This window comes from Nipponia nippon, unplaced genomic scaffold, assembly GCF_047370975.1.
Source record: "Nipponia nippon isolate SJK-2023a ecotype South Korea unplaced genomic scaffold, ASM4737097v1 scaffold_43, whole genome shotgun sequence".
NCBI classification, from domain to species: domain Eukaryota; kingdom Metazoa; phylum Chordata; class Aves; order Pelecaniformes; family Threskiornithidae; genus Nipponia; species Nipponia nippon.
This window is the reverse complement of record NW_028262362.1, coordinates 1,215,640-1,238,135: the sequence shown is the minus strand read 5'-3', so window position 1 is coordinate 1,238,135 and position 22,496 is coordinate 1,215,640. Positions and strand designations below refer to the sequence as shown.

The window sequence follows — 22,496 nt, the reverse complement described above, 5'->3', positions numbered from 1 at the left end:
CTCCGCCCCTTCCCTGGCCCCCCCCACTCCGCCCCTTCCCCGGCTCCGCCCCTGCCTCGAGCTCTGCTCCGCCCCTTCTCCAGCCCCGCCTCTGCCCCGGCCCTGGCCCCGCCTCTGCCCCTTCCCCGGTCCCGCCTCTGCCACGGCCCTGCCCCTTCTCTGGCCACGCCCCTGCCTCGAGCCCCGCTCCGCCCCTTCTCCGGCCCCGCCTCTGTCCCGACCCTTGGCCCCGCCTCTGCCCCGGTCCCACCTCCGTCCCCGCTCTGCCCCTTCCCTGGCCCCGCCTTTGCCCGGGGCCACGCCCCTTCTCTGGCCACGCCTCTGCCTCGAGCCCTGCTCCTCCCTTTCCCCGGCCCCGCCTCTGCTCCTGCTCCACCCCTTCCTTGAGCCCCGCCCCTGCCTCGGGCCCCGGCCCCGCCTCTGCCCTTGCTCCGCCCCTTCCCTGCCTCCGCCCCTGCCTCGAGCCCCGCCCCCACCGTAACCGCAGGGGTCTGACCCCCCCCCGCCCCCCCGCCCCGGGGCAGCAAGCTCTGGGCACCGGCAGGTCTTTGGCAACTTTTTACATTTCAGCACTTTGATACATTTCCAGTAAATTTCGTTTTTAAAAAGTCAACGTGTAAAAAAAAAAAAACCAAAAAAAAAACCTAAAAAAACCAACAGCAACAACAACCCAAAGGCCGTTATTCCCTTGGCGGAGCAGGCCACGCCGGTGCCGCCCAGCACGGCTCCGCCGCCGTGGGGTGCGCGGCCCTGGGCGCAGCAGGGCCCCGGGAGCGCCTCTCCGCTGGGGCTGCTCAGGAGTCTGTCGAGCTGGCGGCTCTGGGGTGCGCAGCACCCTCAGTTCATGAACTGGGTGTAGCCCTCCGCCCCGGTGACGATGACGTCCATCCAGATGCGCATGGCCTCGGCCGAGGGTGCCACCATGTAGTAGAGGCGGTCGTGGGTCTTGACGCAGAAGGTGAGGGCGGGGTTGGGGCTCTGGGGAGGAGAGGAGGGCAGGGTCAGCGCTCTGCCCCCTTCGCCCCCGCGAAGCTCAGCACCGGGGCCCCGTCCTCGGCAGCCCGAGGAGCTGGACCGCTCCGGGAGCGTCCCCGGCACAAGCTGCCTCCTGCCCGCGTGGCGGCGGGTGACGGGAGGGCGCAGCAACGCTGGGGGGGTCCCAGCGGACACCAGGGCAGCGGCGGTGCCCGGCTCTCACCTTTGCCGCGCTGCGGAGGTGGTCGTAGTAAACCTCTTCAATGGCTTGGAAGTAGATGACGCCCTTCAGCTTTGTCTCGTGTTTATCTGCCCGAGAGAAGGAACCGGTGTTGACCGCTGCAGGCCGTGGCACGGGGAGGGGGCAATGGCGCGGGGCAGCGCAGGGACTCACCCACGTAGTAGGAGAGGGTGCGCTTCATGCGGTCGAAGACGAACCAGCGCTTCTTCCAAGACTTGATCTTGCCGCCCATCTTGACCAGGTAGCCCTTGCACATCTTCTCCGTCAGGATGACGTGGTAGCAGGTGTCCACGCTGTGGCCCGAGGACTCGATGTGCAGCCGCAGGTCAAAATCCTCCTTGCGGATGGGGAGGTACCGCGTCAGGGGACGAGCCTGGAAAAGCAACGCAGCCCTGCAAAGCCCGGCACTGGTGGCAAGAGCTGCATCTCCCCGTCAAGACCCCGCGACGCTGGCGGAGAGCTGGGTCTGCCTCGCTAGCTGGGCTGGGAGAGGGGACCCCGCGCCGGAGGGAGCAGCCCGCCCCGCACCTGCGAGAAGTGCTTCTCCCGCAGCTTGACCTCCTTCTCCACCAGCTTCTGCCGCCGTGCCGTCTCATCCTGCAGCCGGCGTTCCAGCTGCTCCCGGCGCCGGCGCTCATCCTCCAGCGCCTGCCGCCGCAGCTCCATCTCCCGCTCCTGCCGGCACGCGCAGGCGCTCAGCCCCGGGAACTGCGGACCCGTGACTCAGCTGGCCGCGGCGCTGGTGCCCCCACTCACCCGGGACTCCATCAGCCGCGACTTCTCTGCGTGCGCCTCCTTCAGCATCTTCTCCATCTCCTCGATCTTCCCTGCTTCCATCCCGCTGGCACTGCAAGACAGCCGCAGCTGCCACGCCAGCAGGAAGGACCTCGAGCCCGCGGCGTGGCCAGCAGCGTGGACTGTGCCGCTGGCCGCGGGAGCTGGCCCCAGGGTTACCTGGAGATGTTGTCGGGCGAGCAGGCAGAGTTGTTGCCGGTAGAGATGCTGGTCTCCATGCTGTCTGAGCTCTCCAGGCTGAGGGTGTCATATGCATGGTCCAGCTCCTCGGCCCGGGGCCCGACGCCATGGGGACGGTGGTGGTGAAGGATGGAGTGATGCACAAGCGGGGGAAAGGCAGCGGGGAAGGGGGGCTGCCCGTGCAGGGCTTCCCACTGGGACTGAGCCTCTGCGGCCGCTTTCTGCTTCAGCTCCGCCAGCCGCCGCTTCTGCTCCTCAATCACCTGCTGACCTGCGCCGCGGGAAGAAGACGACGACTGAGCGCACCGCGCTCAGAGCCGCACCGCGGTGGGTGAGGGGACAGCGCGGGCAGAAGACACCGCAGGTGCTGCTGGAGGCGGGGAGGGACGGTGGGTGCAGAGGTGGGAGCCGCTGTCACAACTCCCTGGTGAGCACGGCAAGCAGCCCCCGTCCGGGCAGGAGGGGGGGCCCGGGCAGCCAAGGGGAACACATGCGCCAGGCTGGCAGGAGCGGGCTGGGCAAAGCATTAGCAGCTTAGGGATGCACAGGGTCGTCCCTAAGCGGATGTCGAGAGGCACCCGGGGTCCTGGGCTGGTCATGCCCCTCCTACGGATGGCAGAAGGTGCCAGCAAACAGCCATGCTGCTGCCTCTGGGCTGCTCTAGGCAGTCCAAGCTGCCCCACGTCTCTACCTGGTAGATCACCCGGCTGCAAGGGCTCTGCTGGGAGTGGCTCGGCTGGAGACACGCCGTCGGGCGGAGGGGTCGGGAGGGAGAGGGGGGGAAAAGCGAGAGACCGTGAGAGAGAGACCGCGTCCCGCCGGAGCACTGCCGCTGCCACCCTTGGCCGGGCTCCCTTCTCCACCGCCCGAGCGGCAGCGGGGGAAGCGTCTCCCAATGTCCTGCCGCACCGCAGAGCCGGGATGCGGAGCCGGAGCTTACCCTTCTGCTGCAGGGCCAGCTGGCGCTTGGTCTCGATGTCCTGCAGTGTGGCTGCCAGGTTGCGGGGCAGGCTGCCCGCCGGGCTTGGGGGGCCCTGGGCAGGACAGCAGGCAGTCAGCTGCGGGGATGGGGGCTGGCACTGGGCGCACAGGACCCGCGGCCGGGGCGTCCGAGGACGCGCGACGCCCAGCTCCCCCCGGCAGCCGTACCTTGGGTGAGGGGCTGCGCCCCAGCACAGCGAGGTTGAGCTGCGAGGACGAGGGGGTCCCGCTCTTCATCCGAGGGGCGAGGGCACCAGCGTCACCCTCCGTTTTGGCACGATAGACCTGGGCACAGAGACACGGAGGTGAGAGGGGCACAGGGGGGCTGCAAAAGCCCCCCGGACGGATGGCTCAGCTGTTGGCGGGGCTGAGCGTCCCCTCCCCAGACCCTGCCCCTGTGTAGGTGCCATCTTGGCAGCAGTACAGGCAAGAGGAAGCAGCGGCTGCCTGCCCCAGGCATGCTGCCCGCTGCGGGTCAGCTCTGCCCCTGCCCGCTGTAGCACAGCAGCTGGGTGCCTGGCAGCACCCAGGGCGCAGAGCCGGCAGGAACGTCCCCGCGCTGCCCCGCTCCCGCTGCGGCCGGCAGCCCCAAAGACTGAGCCCCAGCGGCAGGGAGCCAGGATTACCTGGAGAGGCTTGTGAGAGGAGTGAGCTTTAGCTGGAAGCGGAGGAGGGGAAGAAGGAGGAGAGACAGAGGAGGAGGAGGTCTCAAAGCCAGCCATGACCTCCTGGTACCACTTCTCTAAATCAAGAGCCGGGAGCCACATGTGGCCCCCCGGCAGCTGCTGCTCCATCTGGAGAGAGACATCGCATGAGAAAGGAGGGAGGGTGAAATGCAGCGAGGGGGACAGAGGCACGGAGATAGAGAGGTCGGAGCATCCCTGCCTGTGCCTGCACCGCCCCCCCAGAATGGGACCTGCAGACCCCGGGGGACCCCCACGCACTCCCGGGCTGAGTCCCGGCAGCTCCGGGACCCCCTTGCTGCTCACGGGGCTGGCAAGAACCAATGCAAACATCAAGAGGGCACGGAGACCCCCTGCCCTGCGCTGCGGGCTGGGCAGGCCGCCAGGCAGGCAGCGAAGCAGCGGGCAGGGCAGCGAGGGGTGCGCAGGCTGGCAAGAGCCCGGCCGGGCTGCAGCTCGGCCTCATCCACAGCTCACCCCTTCCCATGCATCCCCACCAGCTCCCAGTGAGAGCACGGGGGCAGAGGGAGGGAAACGGGGCACGAACCTCTGCAGAGACGGAGGGAGAAGAGAGAGACGGAAGAGGAGGAGGAGGAGCAGCACAGCCCGAGGATGAAGGAGCTGGAGGGGCACAGCCCAGTGGGGAAGCAGCAGGGGTGCGGAGGCCACCCAGGATGCCCGAGAGCTGCTCAACGGTCACGTACTGGGCGGAGAGAAGCAGATTAAACCGGGAGAAGAGGCTCAGAGCACGGGCAAGCAGGCACAGGGGAACGAGCAGGCAGCTCCAGCCCCCAAAAGAGGGTGCCACATCCCCAGGAGGAAGGGCAGCTGGTGCTCCCTGCCACGCCAGCCCACCGGGTCAGGTCCTCGCCTGCTCTGCGTCCTCCTTGCCTGGGACTGGTGGCCAGGACTGGGTCCAACAGGCAAAGGGCCACCCTCCCACCCAGCTGGCCACCCACTCTGCTCCCCAGCTCTGCTGCTGCCACCCCAGAGGGCAAAGCCTGTCCGGAGCAGGCGAGAAGCGCTCTCGGGCTCCAGCCTCTGCTCCCTGCTCAGCTGCAGCCAGACAAGTCGCCCAGCCCAAGAGAGAGGTGCGCTCTGAGCACCAGGGCACGCTGGGAAGCCACGCGGTCTGCAGCATCCTCGCTGCCCGGGATGTGGCGGGCAACCCAAGGGAGCAAACCCGAGCATGCTCTGGAGCGGGTACCTCGTCGACTGCGGGAGGTACAGCAAGCAAGAAAGAGCGCTGAGCGGCAGCAGGGGCAGCAGCAGAAGCTTTAGTGTCCAGGCTGGGGCCGTGCGCACTGCTGCAGAACCTGAAAACGTCAGACAGCCTCATGTACTCCTAGAAATCCACGGCGGAGGAGAAGGAGGAGAGTTAGACCCATGCGCTGGCATCATGGCGCCAACTGCAAAGCGGGAGCAAATCTCCCCACGCCCGTGTGCCCCACCGCCGCCTGCCCAGCCCTTCCCTGCCTCGCTGCCCTCCCTGCCTGCGGCTGCCTCGGTGCACAGCACCGTGCGGGGAGCGGGGTGCCCGAGCTGGGCTGCGTGTCCCAGCACGCTGCCTCGCTCCTGCCTTAGGTGCAGCTTCGCTGGCTGCAGGCTGGGGACAGGGGGCTGCAGCCTGCCCTGCCAAGGCCCCAGGCACCTTCAGCTGTTCCCGTCACCCAGATCTCAGGGTCCCCCGGGGTCCCCAGTCACCAGCTCTCCCCAGTGTGACAGCACTGGACGAGGCAGCTCTAGCTGCTCCGAGCCAGCTTAAAAATCCACTTCCTCACCCTTCCTGAACCAAACATGTTAAAGCTGGGGATCTGCTCTTTTCTGGGGGGGGCCAGGCTAGCAGGACCCTAAAGGATGCTGTCAGTAGGCGCCCAGCCAGCGGGTGAGCAGCGGGCAAGGGGGAAGCGGAGGGATGCCTGTGGCACACGGCGCCATGCCAGGGTTAAAACTGAGGGCGGCAGTGGGAGCCAGGACGCCCAGCAGGCTCAGGAGAGCACCTGAAATCGGGGTCTGAGTGTTAATGAGCAGAGCTGCTGGAGAGCTAAATGAGAAATGCCCCAGCTGTGCCACCTCGGCGTGCTGCTGCGGGGATGCTCTGCTGCCCGAAGGTGACATTAGTCTGCGTAAAGGGTCTGGCGGTGGCCTGGCCAAGGAGGGGGCAAGCGAGCAAGCGCGTGCAGTTAGTCCCGTTACCTCTTGTGCCTTGGGGTAGGAGCGGGCGGCAGGAGAAGCTAAGGAGGCAGCTGCTGCTGGCAGGGGGCTCAGGGACTTAGTTCCCTCCAACAGCTCATAAGGCTCTGAGATACGGAGGGTCTCCTGTTGGACGGTAAAGATCACATAGGCGAGGCGGGCACAGGCAGCAAGGTGGCAGCAGCAGGAGCCCCACTGCAGGTAGGAGCAAGGGGACTCTGCCATCCTGCCCCTCTCCCCAGCAGCGGGTCGGGTGGCACTGAAGTCCCCAGGGGCATTGTGGTTCTGGCTCCCTGTTCAGAGCCACAAGCAGGGCAACGGGGCGACCCGCTGTCACCTAAAAGCCTTCGGACATGAACTGGAAGGAGTCTCCTGTACCAGCGCCAAGACAGCCCCACGCTTGCTCTCTGGCAAGGACGGGACCCCAGGCGGTGCCTGCCCCGGGTGCTCCGCAGCCATGCCAAGCCCTTCCCTCGTGGGCACTCATAGCCCTTGCCAAGCCGCCTGCTAAAAGCCCGGACTGCTCCGGGGCTCCCGCAGCACCCGAGCAGCCTGGCAGGGGAGACGCTGCTGCTCCCAAGCCCAGCTCTGTTGCATTTCCCTCCCTCCCTCCCTCCCAACGTGGCGATGGTCTCTGCAGCCCATGGGAGAGGCTCTGAGCAGCCAGGAGCACCTGGCTCCGGCCAGAAGGCGCTTGGGAGCACAGGAGCTGCTGCAACGCAGAGCTTGAGGTGCACCAGGCTCGTCTCCACTGGCGACAGCAGCTTGGGGTGGCAGGAGAGCAGCCCTAGGGGCTGTACCCTCCTCTCCCCACTTACCTCTCTGAGAGCTGAGGACATTTTGGGGAAGCTCCTGCCGCCTGTGACGAGCTGGTATCGCCTCTCCAGAGACACGAGCTTCTCCTTCTCCTGAGCGTGGGGCAACAGCGAAGGCAGAGGCAGCTGACGGTTACTGGCACCCCGTGGCCACTCCCCCACAAGCTCGCCCCGACTGTCAGCACCTTGGCAAGAGCCGGCGCGCGATCTTGTCCCCTGCCTCGGGCACCCCCAGGGTCGGGGAGGGCATGCTGACCCCCTGATTGCTGCATTACCTTCTGCAGGAGCTGCAGGATGCCGTTTCTCTCCCTGGCCAGGCGCTCGGCCTCCTGGGCGCTCTGCAGCTGGATCTGGGCAGCCTGGGCATCCAGGGCGGCCACTCGCTCCTGGGGAGCGGGTAGTGGGGATGAGCTGGCCGCCGGCAAGCCGTGGGGCTCAGCCGGGGCCGCGGGGTGCAGCCCGGCCGTGCCGGATCTGCCACCCCCCTCCACCCCTACCTTCCTGCGGGCGATGCTGCGGTGGCACTCGGCCCGGCTCTGCAGGAGCTGCTGGCCCCGTGCCTCGCGCTCCTCCTCGAGGCGGCTCTCCCGCTCCAGCTGCTGGAACTCCAGGTCCTCAAACAGCTTGGCCTCTGTCTCCAGCACCTCCGCCTCCTTTGGACACACACAAGGGCATGGCGGATCACTCCCTCTGGACAGGTACCTCCGTATCCCACAGGCAGGTCTCCCACAGCGAAACCCCCTGCTGTGCTCCTGTGTCCTGCTGGTGCTGGCCAGGAACGGGAACCCGTGGCAAAGCCTGTCCCCAGTGCCCTGTGTGCACAGGCAGGCAGCTTTCCCTCCTGCTCAGCACCAGCAATGCGGGCAACACCGGCAACCCCTGCCCGGCTGGAGAAGGCGATGGAGGCACCGGGCACCGGCCAGGTCAGAGCCATCGCCCCCACGAGATGAGAAGCTTGCTGTGGCCGGGGGCTTCACCCAGCCCTCGTAGACTAGCTGCCCCCATTGAACCACGTCCGGGCCGGCGCTGTGCCCTGCTGGGCTGTAAAACACCATGCACTGGTGTAACCATCACAGGTGGTCCCATGTCACCGAGCTGACGGGCGGCAGAGCCCCCACGGACGAGCACCGCACGCCCTCCCAGCCTTCAAGCCCACGGTAGCGCTCAGCTCAGGGTCTGCCAGTGCCACACCGGCGGCAATTGCACCTCGCTCGCTGTGGGGACGCGTTTCACCCTGCTATGGGTGCAGGCCAGCTGCTGCTCTTGTGGCATGGCGTGGCACCACCAGCGTGGTGGCTACCGAGGGCTCCCACGCACTGGGACCGCCCCATCGCTCTCCCTGGCCACTGCACGCCAGGACCCGCATCCAACACGGGGGTGCCTGCCCCGAGCAGGCTGCAGCAAGGCGGGTTTCTCTGCACGCTGAGGGCCGGGCAGGCGCCAGCCACGGACTGGGGAAGGTCGGCCACTACCAGAAAATACCAGATAAGGGGAAAAAAACGCTGTGGACCGGCGGTAACATAAACTGACGGCACCGTGTAAATAAACGCTCACAGGAAATAGCTGGAACCGGACACGGGAGGACCCAGCGGTCCCCAAGGCTCCCCAGCCTGCCCTCCTCTGCGGGGCACGATCCATGCTCGCGCCCTGCCCGGTCCAGAGGAGCACGGCGGCTCCGCGGTGGGGGGCAGCCCCGCGCTCTGCCGAGCCAGCACCACGCCCCCGGCCCGGGCGAGCGGCAAGCTTACCAGGACGGCGGTGCCCGGCGCCAGCCGCCTCCAGCCCGGGTGCGACGCTCCCAGTGCGGCCCCGGCTGGCGGGGAAGAGCTGGCCTAAGCTGGAGCGGAGGGAGGTGGGCCATGGTCCGGGAGGGGTAGGGGGGAGACACTGACCCTTCGCATCTGCTCCCGCAACTGCTCCCGCATTGACTCGGGGCACTTATCAAGGTGGCTCTTCGACTCATGGTAAAGCGCCCGGAGTTGCTCTAGCTCCTTCCTTTCAGCATCAACCTTTGCCCTTTCCTGAATTGGGGGAGAATGAGACAAAACAAAAAAAAAAAAAAAAAAAGAAAAAGGAAAAAAAAAAAGAGAGAAAACACACTTCTCAAATCCGCGCCATGCAGAAGCTGCAGAGTTAGAGAGGGGCTCAGCTGGAGAAAGAGGGGGCTCGCGGGGAGGAGCATCACGGCATCTACGGAGGGGTCGAGAGAGCAACAGCCATGGGGACCCAGGCCGGGCGGTGTTAGAGGGGTTACGGCCAGCCCTGGACCTCAGCCTCGCGTTTCCACGCCCAAAGCCCGCTTACGGGCAGCAAAAGGATCGATGCTCACAGCATGGAGAAAGTCATCCCAATCCTGCAAATGGCTGCACCACGCACACCTTCTGAACAACCGCTAACTACCTTTGTTAATTGACGCTCACCATATGGGATGCTGCCAGTTAAGCACAGCAGGTCCTGCACGCAGGCTGAGGGACCAAGGACCACCCCTCTCCATCGGAGGGAGAGGGCTGCCTGCGGGACGGCAGCAAAAAGGGGAGACTGAGGTCCAACCCTGCTGCTGGAGCTGCTCAGGCTGCGCCGAGTTAGCGGCAGAGCAGACACTTGCTCCTGGCCCCAGGAGGAGGGGGAAGCATCCCCAACCCTCCCTCCCACAGCCGCAGGGGCAGCACGACAGAGGCCGGCGACACAGGGCTGGCATAGGGGACCACGTCCCGCAGGTCTGGCATACCCATACGGGGGGTAGGCGTTGGGAAACACACGCTGCAAGAAACCCTGCTCCATGCCGTGGCAGCGCGGAGACAGGGGATCCATGCAAAGGGACGCGGGGGGGACGCGCCGGGGGGGAGACAGGGCTGGCACAGGTGGGTGCCCCGGGACAGGGGCTGCAGGGTGCCCAGGGGGCTCCCGGGCATGCAGAGATGTCAGAGGTGACGGCAGACTTCAGCGCAGGCACCGTTAGTGCAATTAGTGCTGGCTGGTTAGGAAAGCAGGTGGTTAGGTCAGCAGAGAGGTTGGGAGGGGGATTTCCCTGTGCTCCTCTCCTGGCTCTGCATGAGGCTGCCCCTGGCTAGAGAAGATGCCTGCAAAGGACTGAAGACCAAAATCAGAACAAAAACCCCAAATGCCACGGGGGCACGGCTGGCAGGCGCAGACGGCAGCTCTGCCTGGCCACAGGCAACCAAACAGCCCGAGCACCTCCAGCCATGGGGCCAGCCAGACCCCCAGGGACGCACAGAGCTGCCGGCGGGACCCAGGCATAGGCTGCACGGGGATGCCGGCCTCGGGCAGCGGGGAGCCAGGTCCCAGTGGCTCTCCCGCCGTGGAGCAGCTTGCCCAGGGCTGTGCCATGCTGCCCACAAGGCTGTGGGATGGCTGGCAACCAGCAGCCGGGACGAACGTGCCACGCACGCAGCGGTACGGGTGCCTTCGGGCGCGGCTGGCAGATCACGGCAGCAACTGCACCAGAGACGACTCCAGGGGAAAGGGGCCGGGACCCCCCTCCTCAGCCACTGAGCCAAATGAAACACCCGCAGCAATTTCCTGGCCACCTCCAGCAAGCTGAACACTACAGTGGCAGCCGCCATCACGCGTGAAGATGACCCGACAGGCAGCAGAGTGGGGGACTTGCCACAAGACACAGCCCCCCAGCAAGGGCAGGGAGCACTGAGGCCCCCCCGCCCCGGGGGGGTGCCATACGGGAAGGCAGCCATACAGGAGAGACCCGCACCACAGAGCCTCGCTGCAAGACCCTGCCGGCGCAACGGACAACGACCGAAACCCACCCCAAGCATCAGCCCCGTGCTCCTTGGCAGGGCCGTGGGAACAGTCCCAGGCAGACGGACGGACAGACAGACCCCCCCACGACGCAAACCCAAAGGGGATGCTCCTCGATGCCTCCGCAGAGCCTGGGGACAGGAGAACGCGCCCCCAGGGGAACGCCGCAGCACGGGGCGCCAGCACCGGCTGCAAGCACCGGGGTGGCCACGGCGCAGCCTGTGCCGGGGAGCCCTGCCCTGGGGCTCACCTTGTCCCGCTCCTTCCGGATGCTGGCGTCCAGGCTGGAGAGCTTCTCCTGCAGCTGCTGCACCACCTCCTGCTCCTGCCGCAGCCGCGCCGCCTCCGACTCCCGCTCACCCTGCAGCAGCGCCCGCTCCATCTCCGCCTGGACGGGCATGGCTGTGTCAGGACGGCTGCCCCAGCCGCATCCCGCTCAACACCCACAGGATCCAGCTGGCAAGGGCAGGGAGCGGCGGGGGACCCAGTGGGGTACCCCGTCCCCTAACCTCTCGTGATGTCTCCTGCAGCTGCTGCTCCAGCTCCTTGACACGGCCCTTCAGCTGGTCCAGGCGGCCGAGGATGCTGGCACGTTCCTCCTCCAGCCGCTGCGCCTCCTTGGCCCGGGGGCCGGCCAGCTCCTCGTGCTGTGGAGAGGGCAGGTTGGCACGGTGCGGCACAGCGTGGCGCGGCGCGGCACAGCAGTCCACTCACCTCGTGGTGGGTGCTCTCAGTGCTGCTACACTCTTCCCTCAGGTTCTCCTCATCCGACCTCTCCAAGCTCTCCCTCTGCCGCAGCTCCTTGGCAGCACGGCCCAGAGCCATGGCGCCCCTGGGCGCCCGCTGGCCAGCATCTGCGTCGCCGGCCAGGAGCCGCTGCACATCGCCCGGCTCAGTGCCGTCCGTCTTGGTGTACTCGGCACAGAGGTTCAGGATGGTCTCCAGGCGCTGCCGCTCCTGCGGGGAAGAACAGTCGGCACAGCGCCTGTCCCAGCACGCACCGCCACCAGAGCCCACAGGACCCCGTGCTAATGGCAGGCATGGGGATGCAGGCTCGCTCCTTGCCCTGCCCGCACACTGGGACGGGCTGGGGACACTGCAAAGCTCGATGCAGCCCGCCCCAACCCCATGCCGGAGCCAGGCACACGACGCGCTGGGAGCCGTAGACGGACTAATTACAGGCAGCAGCGCCGGCCACCGAGCGCCTCCGCTATTTCCAGGCAGTGACTCAGGCCGCCCGCGCCGGGCGTGAGTCAGGGCTGAGCAAACAGGGCTCCGGTGGCACAGCCCCCGGGACCGGCAGATGCACAGGGCAAACCCCACCCAGGCAGCTGCTGGCTCTATAAAAACTCCATCCATCCTAAATATAGACGCAGCGCCCACAAAGCCACAGCACCGTCGCCGGCAGACGCGGCCCTTGGCGGGGCTGGACGAGACGTGGATGGTTTTGCAAAGCCAGGGCCACCACAATTTCAGCTGGCAGCCCCGCAGAGCCGTGCTGACCCCACGAGCTTCCCCGGGCTGCTGCGAGCCAAGGGCTTTGTGCTCCCGGAGAGCTGCCATGCATCGATGGCCACTCTGGGCCGTAATCCCCTCAGATAAGCTGGCAGCCTGGCAGCTGCAGCAAATCCCAGAGAGCCAAGGGCCGGGTTTTAAAGCAGCAAAAGCTGAAAGGCGTTTGCAAAGAGGGCGTCCTATACTCAAACACAGCCCCGGCCCCGGGTCTCACCAGGCGCTCCATCTCCTGCTCCCGCACCCGCTCCTGCCGCTGCCGCCGGTGGTACTCCAGCAGCTCATCCTCATTGTCACTGATCTCGGTGATGCTGTTCTTGCGCTCCCGTGGCCCCGCTGGCGGCCGTGGGTCCCCCAAGGGCTTCCTGGGGGCACGGGGGCTCTGCCAGGGCGAGGACATGGCCGGGGAGCCCAGCCCGTATGCCGGGCTCAGGCAGGTGCTAAAGCTGGGGCGGCGCGGAGGGGTCTCTGCCGGCAGTGGGGGCGAGGGGCTCCCAGAGCCCCTTGGCTCCTCCAGGCCCTTGCGCCTGGTGCGGGGGCTGCCGGGCACCTCCCTGCCCAGCCGGGACTGCGGGGAGGGGGCGTCGGGGGCTGCCCGGGGGCTGACGGCCCGGCGGGACAAGGAGGGGCTCAGGGGGGGCAGATCCCGCATGCTCTCCACGTTCCTCCGGGCTGCCCGCGGGCTTTCAGGGGGCTGCAGCCGGGCCTCTGGGACCACCCTGCTGGTGGGCTGCCGGCTGGGGGCTGGGGGGTCCCGTGGCTCCCGGAAGGGGCTGGGGGGCCGCTCCTGCAGGGTTGCCCGCGGCCGTGGCGCCGCCCTGGGGGTCAGCCGGGGGCTGCCTGCCCGGTGGTCCCCGAGCCTCTCAGCTGGCCAAGGCTCGCTGGGACCCCCAGTGGGTGGGGGGGGCGGGTGCTGGGGGGGCGGCTGCACGGCGTGGTTGTAGCTGGAGGAGCGGAGCGGGACGAGGGGGGGCACGGCCGGACCCTGCTCCTGGCTGCTGGGCGAGGGGCTGGTGTAGCCACCGCTGCTGGCTGGGGAGGAGAGGGGGGAGAAGGGGGGAGAGGCGTTCTCGTAGCTGGAGCCCCCCGAGGTGGCCCCGGGGCTGGGCGGGGGGGACAGGAGGCAACGCCCACCCCCATTCACCACGGGGGAGAGGGGGGACCGGCCACGGGTGGGCGGCTTCTTGCCGCCGGGCGATGCCGGCTCCTCCAGCACCAGCGAGTCCATGATGTCCTGCAGGTCCTTCTCAATGGAGCTGACGAGGGAGCTGTGGCTGGGACACCCGCGCTCGGCCGGCTGGCGGCCACCGTTCACCAGGGCCTCGGGCTCTGCGGGGAGACATGGGAGCAGGCGTCAGCGTGGTGGGACCCCCCCACAGCCCCTACCCAGGCTGGGGTCCCCCAAAGCAGCCTCGCATTACCCCTCCATGCAGCCTCGCAGAGCCAGCGCCGGGTCGCAGCTCTCCTCCCCATCACCCCGAGCTGCCTGCGCGCCGCTGCCACTGCTTCCCGGCTGGGGAGCCTGGCCAGGGAGGAGGCCGGCGTCCTGCTGGCCCCATCACCAGGGAGACAGAAACCCGATAGCGCAGCCCAGCCGCCTGCTCCCGACATCCCTGCGCTGCCAGCAGCTCCCGGCCCTGCTCCCTAGGGAGCAGCTGCCCCCGCCAGCCGCCGGCGCCCACCCCTCGTCCCTGGCATGCTCCGGCACCCCAGCGAGGGGACAGAGATGCGACAGCCAAAAGCCACCGATCGCAGACCCGCGGCGTGTCCAGACCCACTGCCACGTCGCCCGCAGCCTCCCCGCGCCCCCGGCTGGGGTGCCCCCTGCCCGGGCTGCGCCGTCCTGCCGGCGCAGCACCGATGTCCCTGTCACTCAGGGGACGAGCTAATCACGGCAGGCACGGAGCCTGGCCAGGACGGCGTGCCACCCAGGCTGCGTCACCCCCTGGCACCCAGTGGCTCCCCCGCAGTGGCCGGCAGCGCCTCCGCACCCAGGGGGATGTGCCGCAGCCCTGCCCATGCGATCCCATCCGATCCTGCAGGGCAGAGAGGGACCATGCCGGGACAATGCAGGCAGCAGCCACGGGATGCTCTGCAGTCGCAGGATGCCTCTGTGGCCACGACACCTCCCGACGTCCCTCCTCCCGTCCCCCAGCTGCAGGGCGCGCTGCCTTCCCGGCACACACGTGGCACGAGGAGGCTGCCAAGCTCTCTCCCCGTGCCAGGGCGTGCCGGTCGGGGCAGGGAGAAGGGCTGCCAGCCCAAGGACTGCTGCCGCCGGGGGTTCAGACATCGCCGGTAGCTGGGCGCAGTGCCGGACCTCGGCACAGGCGCTCGTCCCATCGGCCCCACAGACAGGCAGACACAGCAAGATAAGCAGCCAGCGAGATGGAGGACTGCAGCCGAGGAAACGGCCTTCGCAGCCTCCGCACAGCCACCCAAGCATGTAAACACTGGTTCCAAGGCAGCCGGGGGGGCCCCGCCGCACCCCACATCCCTGGCACAGGCTGATGGGTGATGGCTCTGCCATGGCCAGGTTGGGCAGAGGCGGGAGCTGTGCCTCACTGCCCTCGCAATTACCCTCTTCCAAGGCAATGTTAATCATTAACAAACACCAGCGCAGCTGCCCTGCCGAGCCAACGGCCAGCACATCCGCAGCTGGGCGTGAGCCCTGCTCCCAAGCGCGGCAGCCTGGGCAGGACAGGGCTGGGAGAGCATCGTGTGCCGGGAAGGCTGGCGGCGCGGGACAGGGAGTGCCCCGGTGTCCCCCCCACCCTGCCTGCGACGAGGTGGGGTCACCTACTTGCTGGCAGCCCGCAGAGAGCTGCCGGGCTCCTGCCCCCCGCCGGGATCATGCTCTTCATCCACTTGGCCTCGGCAGGGTGGTTGAAGCGGAGGAAGGTGGCCTGGCCCAGGCAGATGGTGCACCCTGGGGAGAGACGGAAGAGGGTCAGCCGCTGGCCATCCGGCCGCACCGGAGTGGTGCCGAAAAGAGGCGAGGCAGGAGCCGGCGCAGGCAGGCAGCCGGGCGCTGCCTGGCCCTACAACACGTCCCCAGGAGGGGAGCGGGCCCTTGCCGTCAGCAGAGGCTTAGAGGGAGGCTGAAATCCAGGTCACTCCCCGGCAGCTGCAGGCAGCGCGTCGCAGGCGCAGGCACAGCTGGGGTCCCCGCCGGGGGCTGCGCTGCCGCGAGGGAGCTGGCGGCGCTCCAGGGCCTGCGCGGCTGCCAGCTGCAGACAAGACAGCTCCTGTCCCCGGCCACAAAATGCCTCTTCTCGGCCCATAGCGGCAGCCCGCTCAGGGGAAGGTGCCGAGCGGCCGCCGGGGAGGAAGGCAGCTCGGGAAGGGGAGCGGGGCCATGCGCTGCCTGCTGCCCCACTGCCCACGGTGCCGGGGAGCTGCGTGCCGGCAGGCTCCGCGCTGCAGACACACCCCGCTTTGAAGCGCCTGCCAGGGCCGTGGGGAGAGGCTCGCTCCGCACCGACAGCCGCAGCCGAAAATCCCTCGCCGCAGGGGACGCGGTTTTTGGAGCACCCGGCAGCCCAGGCTGGTGGCAAGGCGAGCGAGAGCCCGTACAGACGGAGGCCATCGCCGCCGCGGGAGCCTGGCAGCCTCGTCCGAGCGCCGGGGAGGGCAGGAGCCGTGCTCCCCGCAGGAGCTGCCGCAGCACCCCGGCTCGACGAGAGCATCCTCCCCGCCGTGCGGCGATGCCAGCGCCCGGCCCGGCAACGGCTCCTCCAGCCCAGCGGCTGCTCGGGCTCGGGGCATCGCCGACCTCCGCCTTCCCTGCGCGCCAGCACCGGCCCCGGCGGAGCCGCGCATCGCCCCGCGCCCCGGCCCCGCAGCCGACCCCGCCTGCCCGCGGCCACCGGGCGGGAGAAGCGGGGCTCTCGGCCCGGCCCTGCCCGCGCCCCGGCAGACCCCGACTCCCACCGCGGCGGGACCCCGCCCGCAGCCGTCGCTCCCCTTCCCCGGCGGCCGCGTGGCTCCCGTTGTCCCCCGCGAGGTCGCCCGCGGCAGCGCCCGCGCGGGCGGAGTCCCCCGTCCGGGGGGGGGGGGCGCAGCGCGGCCGCCGGCGGGGGGCAAGGGAGCTTTGCAACCCGCGGCGGGCCGGCAGCGCGCCCCCCGCCCCCCCCCCGGCGCGGACACGCGGGGCCCCCGCGCCGCGCCGCACTCACCGCGCCGCCGCCGCCGCCGCCGCCCGGGCAGCGCCGCGCACCGCCCCCGGGGAGGGGCCAGGGCGGGCGGGGACGGCGGGGGCCGGGCCTCACCCGGGAACCGGGGCAGGGACGGAAAACGTGACACGGGCCGTGCGGGGAGAGGGGACCCCGTGGGGAGGGACCCACGGCTCTGCCCACGCTGCCCCGGGAGCGGCCGGGGGGGACGGCAGGGTCCAAGGCCCCCCGGCCACGCCAGCGCAGCGGCGGGTCCCCGGCAGCGACGCCCCGCGGCCGCCGAGTTGTTTTCTTCCTTCGCCTCCCCTTCCCAAACCCGGCTCAACATCTCTACTGTACACGTCTGGGAAATGGGTGCGACGGCGGGGACCAAACCCTGCCCGGCACCGGCCGGCCGGAGTCGCTTTCTCCTTCCCGATCTCACGCGCGGCACAACCCCTGGGCACATGGCAAAGCCGATTCCCAAACGGTGCCGGCACCCGGCACGTCCCCACCCTGCAGCAAAGGGGCAGGAGCATCCCAGCTGGGATTTCAGAATGGATCCGCAAACACCCCTATACCCAACGGCACAACCCCACCTGCTCCGGAGGAGACCGGACCGCCCCTACCTTGGGTGAGGCGCGTGGGCCGCCGGAGCGGGACACCGTCGATGGCGCAGGCGTTGCCGCAGGGGTGCAGGGTGAGCGTCCCTCGCACGTTCTCGATGTAGCAGTGCTGGGGCGCCAGCCCAGGGCCCTGCAGGATGATGTCCCTCGCGGCTGTGCCAATGGTGGTCCTCCCTGCCGGCAGAGAGGGTGGCTCAGCGTCCCTGCCGCCGGCATGCCTGTGGGGACCCCCCCAGCAGCCGGCACTCACCTTCCTCCAGAGGCAGGAGCGTGATGGCGGTGCTGAGCCGGCCGCTGCCCAGGCTCACCAAGTGCGGCTTCTCCGTCTGCACCTTCAGGCCCTTGCCCGTGTCGATCAGGTCTAGGGGGCTGTTCTGCAGGAAGAGAGGGGAGGGATGCTCGCAGCTCCCGCGGCTGCAGCCCTCCTGGCTCGGGCCGCTCGGAAACAGCTGCGCACGCAGGCAGAGAGCGATGCCCAGGCACAGCCGCGTGCGGGCAGGACGGTCTGGCAGCGGGGCGCAGGAGCTGAGGGTTCCCTCCTGCCCGTGCTGCCCGCTCTGGGGAGCGGAGGTGAGCTGCCGTGGGAGAAGATCCCCAGGGCTTGGGCTGCATCTAAGAGGATCCGAGCTGCCAGCCACTTAGCTCAATTGGCTTTGCCACCGATCCCGTAATAGGATTGGGGCGAGGAGAAGCCGGGGGGCAGCGTCGGCCACCCATGGCGGGGCTGGCTGCGGAGGAGAAGGGCTCCCGGCCGGATCCCCGTGCTCCCGCAGGGCAGAGGTCCCGCGGCCCTGCACGCTCACCTGGATGATGGTCTGGACTCTGCGGGTTGGGCTGGCGGGGATCCTGCCGGGTGCCTCCATGGTGCTTGCTCGAAGACGCCGGGTGCTCTCGAGCACAGGCTGCTGCCAGGAGAAAGAGAGGACGTCAGCACAGGCGACCACGCCGGGCACGGCTCTGCCGTATTCCTCCCGCACATCCCTGCCGGCAGCCTGCACATCTGGCAGCCTGAGCACAAGCCTCGCAAACCCTACCCCACCCCGAAGTGGCATTTGCCAGCAAGCGGATTCCCCTCCTGAGCTCTGGTCTCCAGCCCAGCAGCAGCTGCCTGAAGCCAGCGAGCATCCCCGCCTGGCGAGGCACGAGCCTCCGTCCGCCCGGGGAAACCCACGTGCGCGCCAAGCGTCAGCACCCGACACAGCGCCAGAAGGAGCCGGCACGCTGGCTGGGCTTTGGGGAGGTGGTGTAGGAAACGCACGCCCTAAACGCTGAGAGCGATGGGCAGCTGGACCCCAATGGCTGCTGGGGGACAAGGACACGCGAGCACAGCATCCAGCTGTCCCCAGCAACATCTGCCTGCCCGTGCACAGCCCGCGGCACACCCCGGCACACCCGCGCGTGCCACGAGTGCCCGTCCCTGGCACCCGGGCACTGCACCTTTGCTCCCGCAGAGGCAGGCAGCAGCAGCGCCTTGGGGTACGCAAGCCCAGCTGAGCATGCCGCGTCCCTGCCCGCGCCCTGCCTGGCCGGCAGCGCCGCTGCCCATGGGAAGAGCCACCAGCTGCTGGTCTCCACGCGGGTAGGAGGCAGCTCAGAGAGGAACAATTTCCGTCACCCGGCACTCACGCCACCGTCACAGCCCGGGATGCTCCGGGGTTACTAAATTTACCGTCTGCTGCTCCCCACGTCCCTCCCTTCCGCCCGGGCCTGGCCGAATGTGGCTTAACCCTTCCCGGGTAGGCTGGGGCAGCTGGACCGGGAGTGCTTCCACCCCCGTTAGGGACCCCGGTCCCAGGGCAGCCGGGAGCACCGGGAGGAGCCCCAGGCTCGGCTCCCTGCAGCATCGCCCGTGGTCCCGCCAGCCCCGGCGTCCCACGGGGTGAGGGACCCCCCCAGACTTGGACAGCGCCGGACTTGGCTGCGGGGGCGAGCGGGCGGCTATTACACACTGCGGAAAAAATGAAACGCTGGAAAACACCAGGCGTGGGCTCCAGGGCTGGGACGGAGCCCGGGCAGCTCTGCACGACGCCACAGCCAGCTGCCCCGCTGCGTGGGCTCCGTGGGGACCGCGGCCGCCCCAAACGGATTGGGGACAGATCAGCTGAGACAGGGGGAGGAAGAGCTCACCGGCTGCCAGGGCGGGACCCCCCCCCTTTCCCTTACCTGCCACCCGGTGCTGGCCCGGGAGCCCAGCGGGACCCTCTGTGGCAGCGTGCCCATGTCCCCCAGGCGCAGGGGGGCCGCGCTTCCCAGCATCAGGAGACCCCACAGCCCGGCTGAGCCCCTGCCCCTTGCCTGCACCCAGGCCCTGCCGCAATGTCCAGGAAGGAGGAAAAGCCAGGAGGGGCCAGGCTGCTGCATAGGAAGGGAGCGGGGCCACGGCGGGATCCTGTGCCGGTGTTAACCCCTTCCCAGCGTGGCTGTGCCAGTGGGGCCGGGTGAGCGTCATGGGGGACCCCCAGCTCCACCGCCCGGGGGATCCATCCCTGCTCCTGTCCATCGCCTGCTGCCCCAACTCGCTCCACCAGCACCCCCTGCTCCACAGGCAGCCCTGCCTGCCCATGAGCCGGAGGGTGACTCTGGCGTCCAGCTGCTCCCCGATGCCCACCCTGCCCGCTGACAGTCGCCGGCCCCCCAGCATCACCCTCCGCCCTGGCAGAGCCCCTCACCTGGCTCCTCACTGCGCAGGAGACGCCTGCCCGTCCCCCCAGCCGGTCCCTCAGGGGGTGCAGCCCCTCTCCAGCCGGCTCTGCCGGAGGAATGCGGGGCGGGAGTGCGGCTGCCCCGGCCGGCGCCCCACCGCTGGGGCGGACAAGGCGGCCTTTCTTCTCCCGCCACCGCCTGCAGAACGCGCCGCTTGTTCCCGCCGTGGGAAGCGGCGAAGGCAGCGAATGCCAAGGGGTCGGGCTCGGTTACCGCCAAACAGCCCACGGCCCCCGTGCCCCCCGCACGCAGGGCTGCCCGCTCGGCCCCGGCCTCTCGGAGGACAAAAGCCCCTTTCTTCTCACGGCACAGGCAGAGGCCTCACCTGGGAGGACGCCCAGCCCCGCTGCTGCAGGGCCCCCGCCGACGCCGGGCAGGCTGTGCACGAACACGCTGCCCCACCACCACCGTACTCCCAGGGAGCCCCTGCACCCCACTGCCCGCAGGCTGTAACCTGCCTGCCTGCCTGCCCCGAGCCCACGCGGACGGGCAGGGGGGCTCGGGGGTCCGCTCCTGCCCGCCGAGACCCAGCCAGGCACGACATGGCCTGCCTTGCGCCCCGTCAGCGTGGCCGGGTGCCAGCAGCCGGCAGGCAGACCCCAGAGCCGCACCGTGTGCCGCTGGCCAGGGCGCAGCCAGGGCACCGCCAGCCGACCCATGCTTGCGAAGGGCCGTGCCGATGCACCGGAGCACAGCCTGGCACCCTGCCACGAGCAGGGCGCCCAAAGGTGCCCCAGCTGCCCCCTGCCTGGGATGCAGCATGCAAGGGGCAGGCACGCAGCATCCCACACATGGCCTTTCCTCCCCACCCGCAGCCGAGTGAGTCACTGGAGGAAGCCAGAGCAGCCGAGCTAACGGGTGCGCACCACGCAGCATCGCAGCCGCCGTCCAACTTGGCTGCCTGCTCGCTCCCCATCTGCTAATGCGCTTAGGGTGCGTTTACCCCTTCCCACACCCTCTGCCCCGGTAAACAACCGACCCTTCCGTCGGCGGCTGGGAAGGGGAAGCCCATCTCCGGCGCAAAGCCGGAGGGGAGCGAGGAGCCTGCTCCCGGCCGCTGCCTCCGAGCCTGGGGCTGCCCCACGCCGAGCAGGGGAGACGCAGCCGGCCCCATCCCACCCGGGCGAGGGGCAGCGGGGGCCGCTTCACGGTTGCTGGGGCGACGCAACGCTCCTGGCAATAACATCACCGTAAATCAGCCGCCAGACAGCTCCGGCGGGAGCCGAGGAATCCCGGCCGCACCCGCTGATCTCAGCGCTCCCGCACCGCCACGGTGCGGCACAGCTGCGCTCCAGCCGAGGCCTTGCCGGCATCGCACCTCGGGCTCTCTGCGGGCTGGGGTACGCCCACCGCATGCTTGGGCCAGGGAGGGCGCGCGCCCCTGCTTTCCTGCACCCGACGCTCCCCAAGACGAGCCAGCTCCGAGGGCTGGTGATGCCGTGCGTGGTCCCGACCGCTGCTGGAGCTTGAGCACCGAGCCCAGCGTCAGCACATGTCTCCGGCCACCGCAGCACGGACAGGAAAACCACCGCTGCTGAGCTCTGAGACCCCTCGTTGTAAGGTTGCACAACGGAGGCTCCTTCCTCAAAGCCCTCTCGTAGCAAATGATGGCTTCTCATCTGCAGGCCTGGCTCGGCTCAGCGGGGAGCATCTGCGGCTCCTCGCACATATGACAGCCCAGGGACCGCGGCACGGGACGGGTTTCGTGGGTCTCGGATCCGGTCCCTGGCACGAACCCATCGCCCAGCCCTGCCCTCGCTGGGAGAGGGGCAGGGGCGAACCTCGCCTCCCCGAAACGGGCACCGCTCCCTCCGTTCTGGTGTCCGGCCATCAGCAAGCACCGCCCCGTCACGCAAACCCACGGCTCCGTCGCCCCGCGTGGCACCCTGCCCGCTGCAGCCCCGCGCCCGCCGACGTACGGCATCGCGCGGCAAACCCAGACGTACGAGGACTCGCCGAAGGACCGCCTGGGCAGCACGGCCCTGCTGCCGCCCGGTCCCTGCCCGGTGCCCGGGGAGGGCGGGGGGCTCGCAGAGCAGCGGAGGGGTGGGAGAGCGGGCGGCCCTTCGGCGCGGCAGCTGGGTACCTCTGGGGCTGCCAAATTCCTCGGGCTTTCTGGCAGCGGCCGAAGGGGCCGTGGCGAGAGCGTGTCAGGAAGCCGGAGTAAACAAGGTCCCGCCGCGGAGCGGGGTCTGGCCGGGCCGGCGCCGTTCCCAGGCTCCCCGAGAGGCGTCGGGGCCGGCGGGGGCAGCCCCGGGCCAGGCGCCGCCTCCCCCCGCGACCGCCCGGGAGCCGCAGCGGGATTTGGGGCCGGGAGAGCCGCCCACGGGGGGCCGGGAGAGCCGCCCACGGGGGGCCGCCCGCTCTCGGGGCTCCCGCACCGACGCGCTCGCCGCCGCCGCGGACCCCCGGCTCCCCGCCCGCCGCCGCCGCCGCCGCCGCCGCCTTGTGCAAGGACGGCTCTCCCGGCCCAAGGGGCTCCCCGGCTCCCCCGCCCGCAGCTCCATCCCCGCGCCCCGCCTCGGGAGCCCCCCACGACCCACGCCCGGCCCCGGAGCCCCCCGCCGCCGGCCGGGGGTCCCAGCGGGACAGGGCGCCCGGGAGGGAGGAGCTGCCCCCGGCCGGGCCCCGAGCCCGTCCCCGCCGCTGCTCACCTCACCTCGGCTCGGCTCGGCTGCTCCGGCAGCCCCGTCCCGGGCTCCGCCGCCGCCTCCGCTCCGCCCCGGTGCCGGCCCCGTCCCGCCCCGCAGGGCCGGGCCGGGGACGCCGCTCCGCCCCCGGAAGGAGCCCACGACCCTCGGCCGGTTCCTTTGACAATACTCTTTATTTGATTAAAGACGTGGTAGGCTCTGTGTACACTGGAA

At 69.5% G+C, this 22,496-nt stretch overlaps 1 protein-coding gene across 22 annotated transcripts; it reads right to left on the bottom strand.

Annotated features, from left to right (window-relative positions):
• Positions 1–545: 545 nt before the first annotated feature.
• On the bottom strand, positions 546–22,349 carry PHLDB1 (pleckstrin homology like domain family B member 1). Of its 22 annotated transcripts, none has more exons than XM_087778372.1 (26): positions 22,287–22,349; positions 17,733–17,834; positions 17,180–17,303; positions 16,933–17,103; positions 14,953–15,078; positions 12,367–13,478; positions 11,352–11,594; positions 11,147–11,284; positions 10,888–11,025; positions 8,756–8,884; positions 7,361–7,516; positions 7,139–7,249; positions 6,867–6,956; positions 6,052–6,174; positions 5,063–5,200; positions 4,403–4,558; positions 3,799–3,966; positions 3,341–3,457; positions 3,132–3,225; positions 2,883–2,927; positions 2,171–2,462; positions 1,973–2,063; positions 1,745–1,891; positions 1,370–1,589; positions 1,199–1,284; positions 546–978 (listed from the first exon to the last, which is right to left on the bottom strand). In XM_087778372.1, exons 2-26 carry the CDS (start codon positions 17,790–17,792, stop codon positions 838–840), a joined length of 4,416 nt encoding a protein of 1,471 aa, XP_087634498.1. In that variant the 5' UTR covers positions 17,793–17,834; positions 22,287–22,349; the 3' UTR covers positions 546–837. The 22 variants fall into 22 exon arrangements, with proteins under 22 accessions (XP_087634498.1, XP_087634499.1, XP_087634500.1 ...); XM_087778373.1 differs by having other exon boundaries at positions 22,292–22,332; XM_087778374.1 differs by lacking the exon at positions 22,287–22,349 and adding an exon at positions 21,719–21,860.
• Between the last annotated feature and the right edge of the window lie 147 nt (positions 22,350–22,496).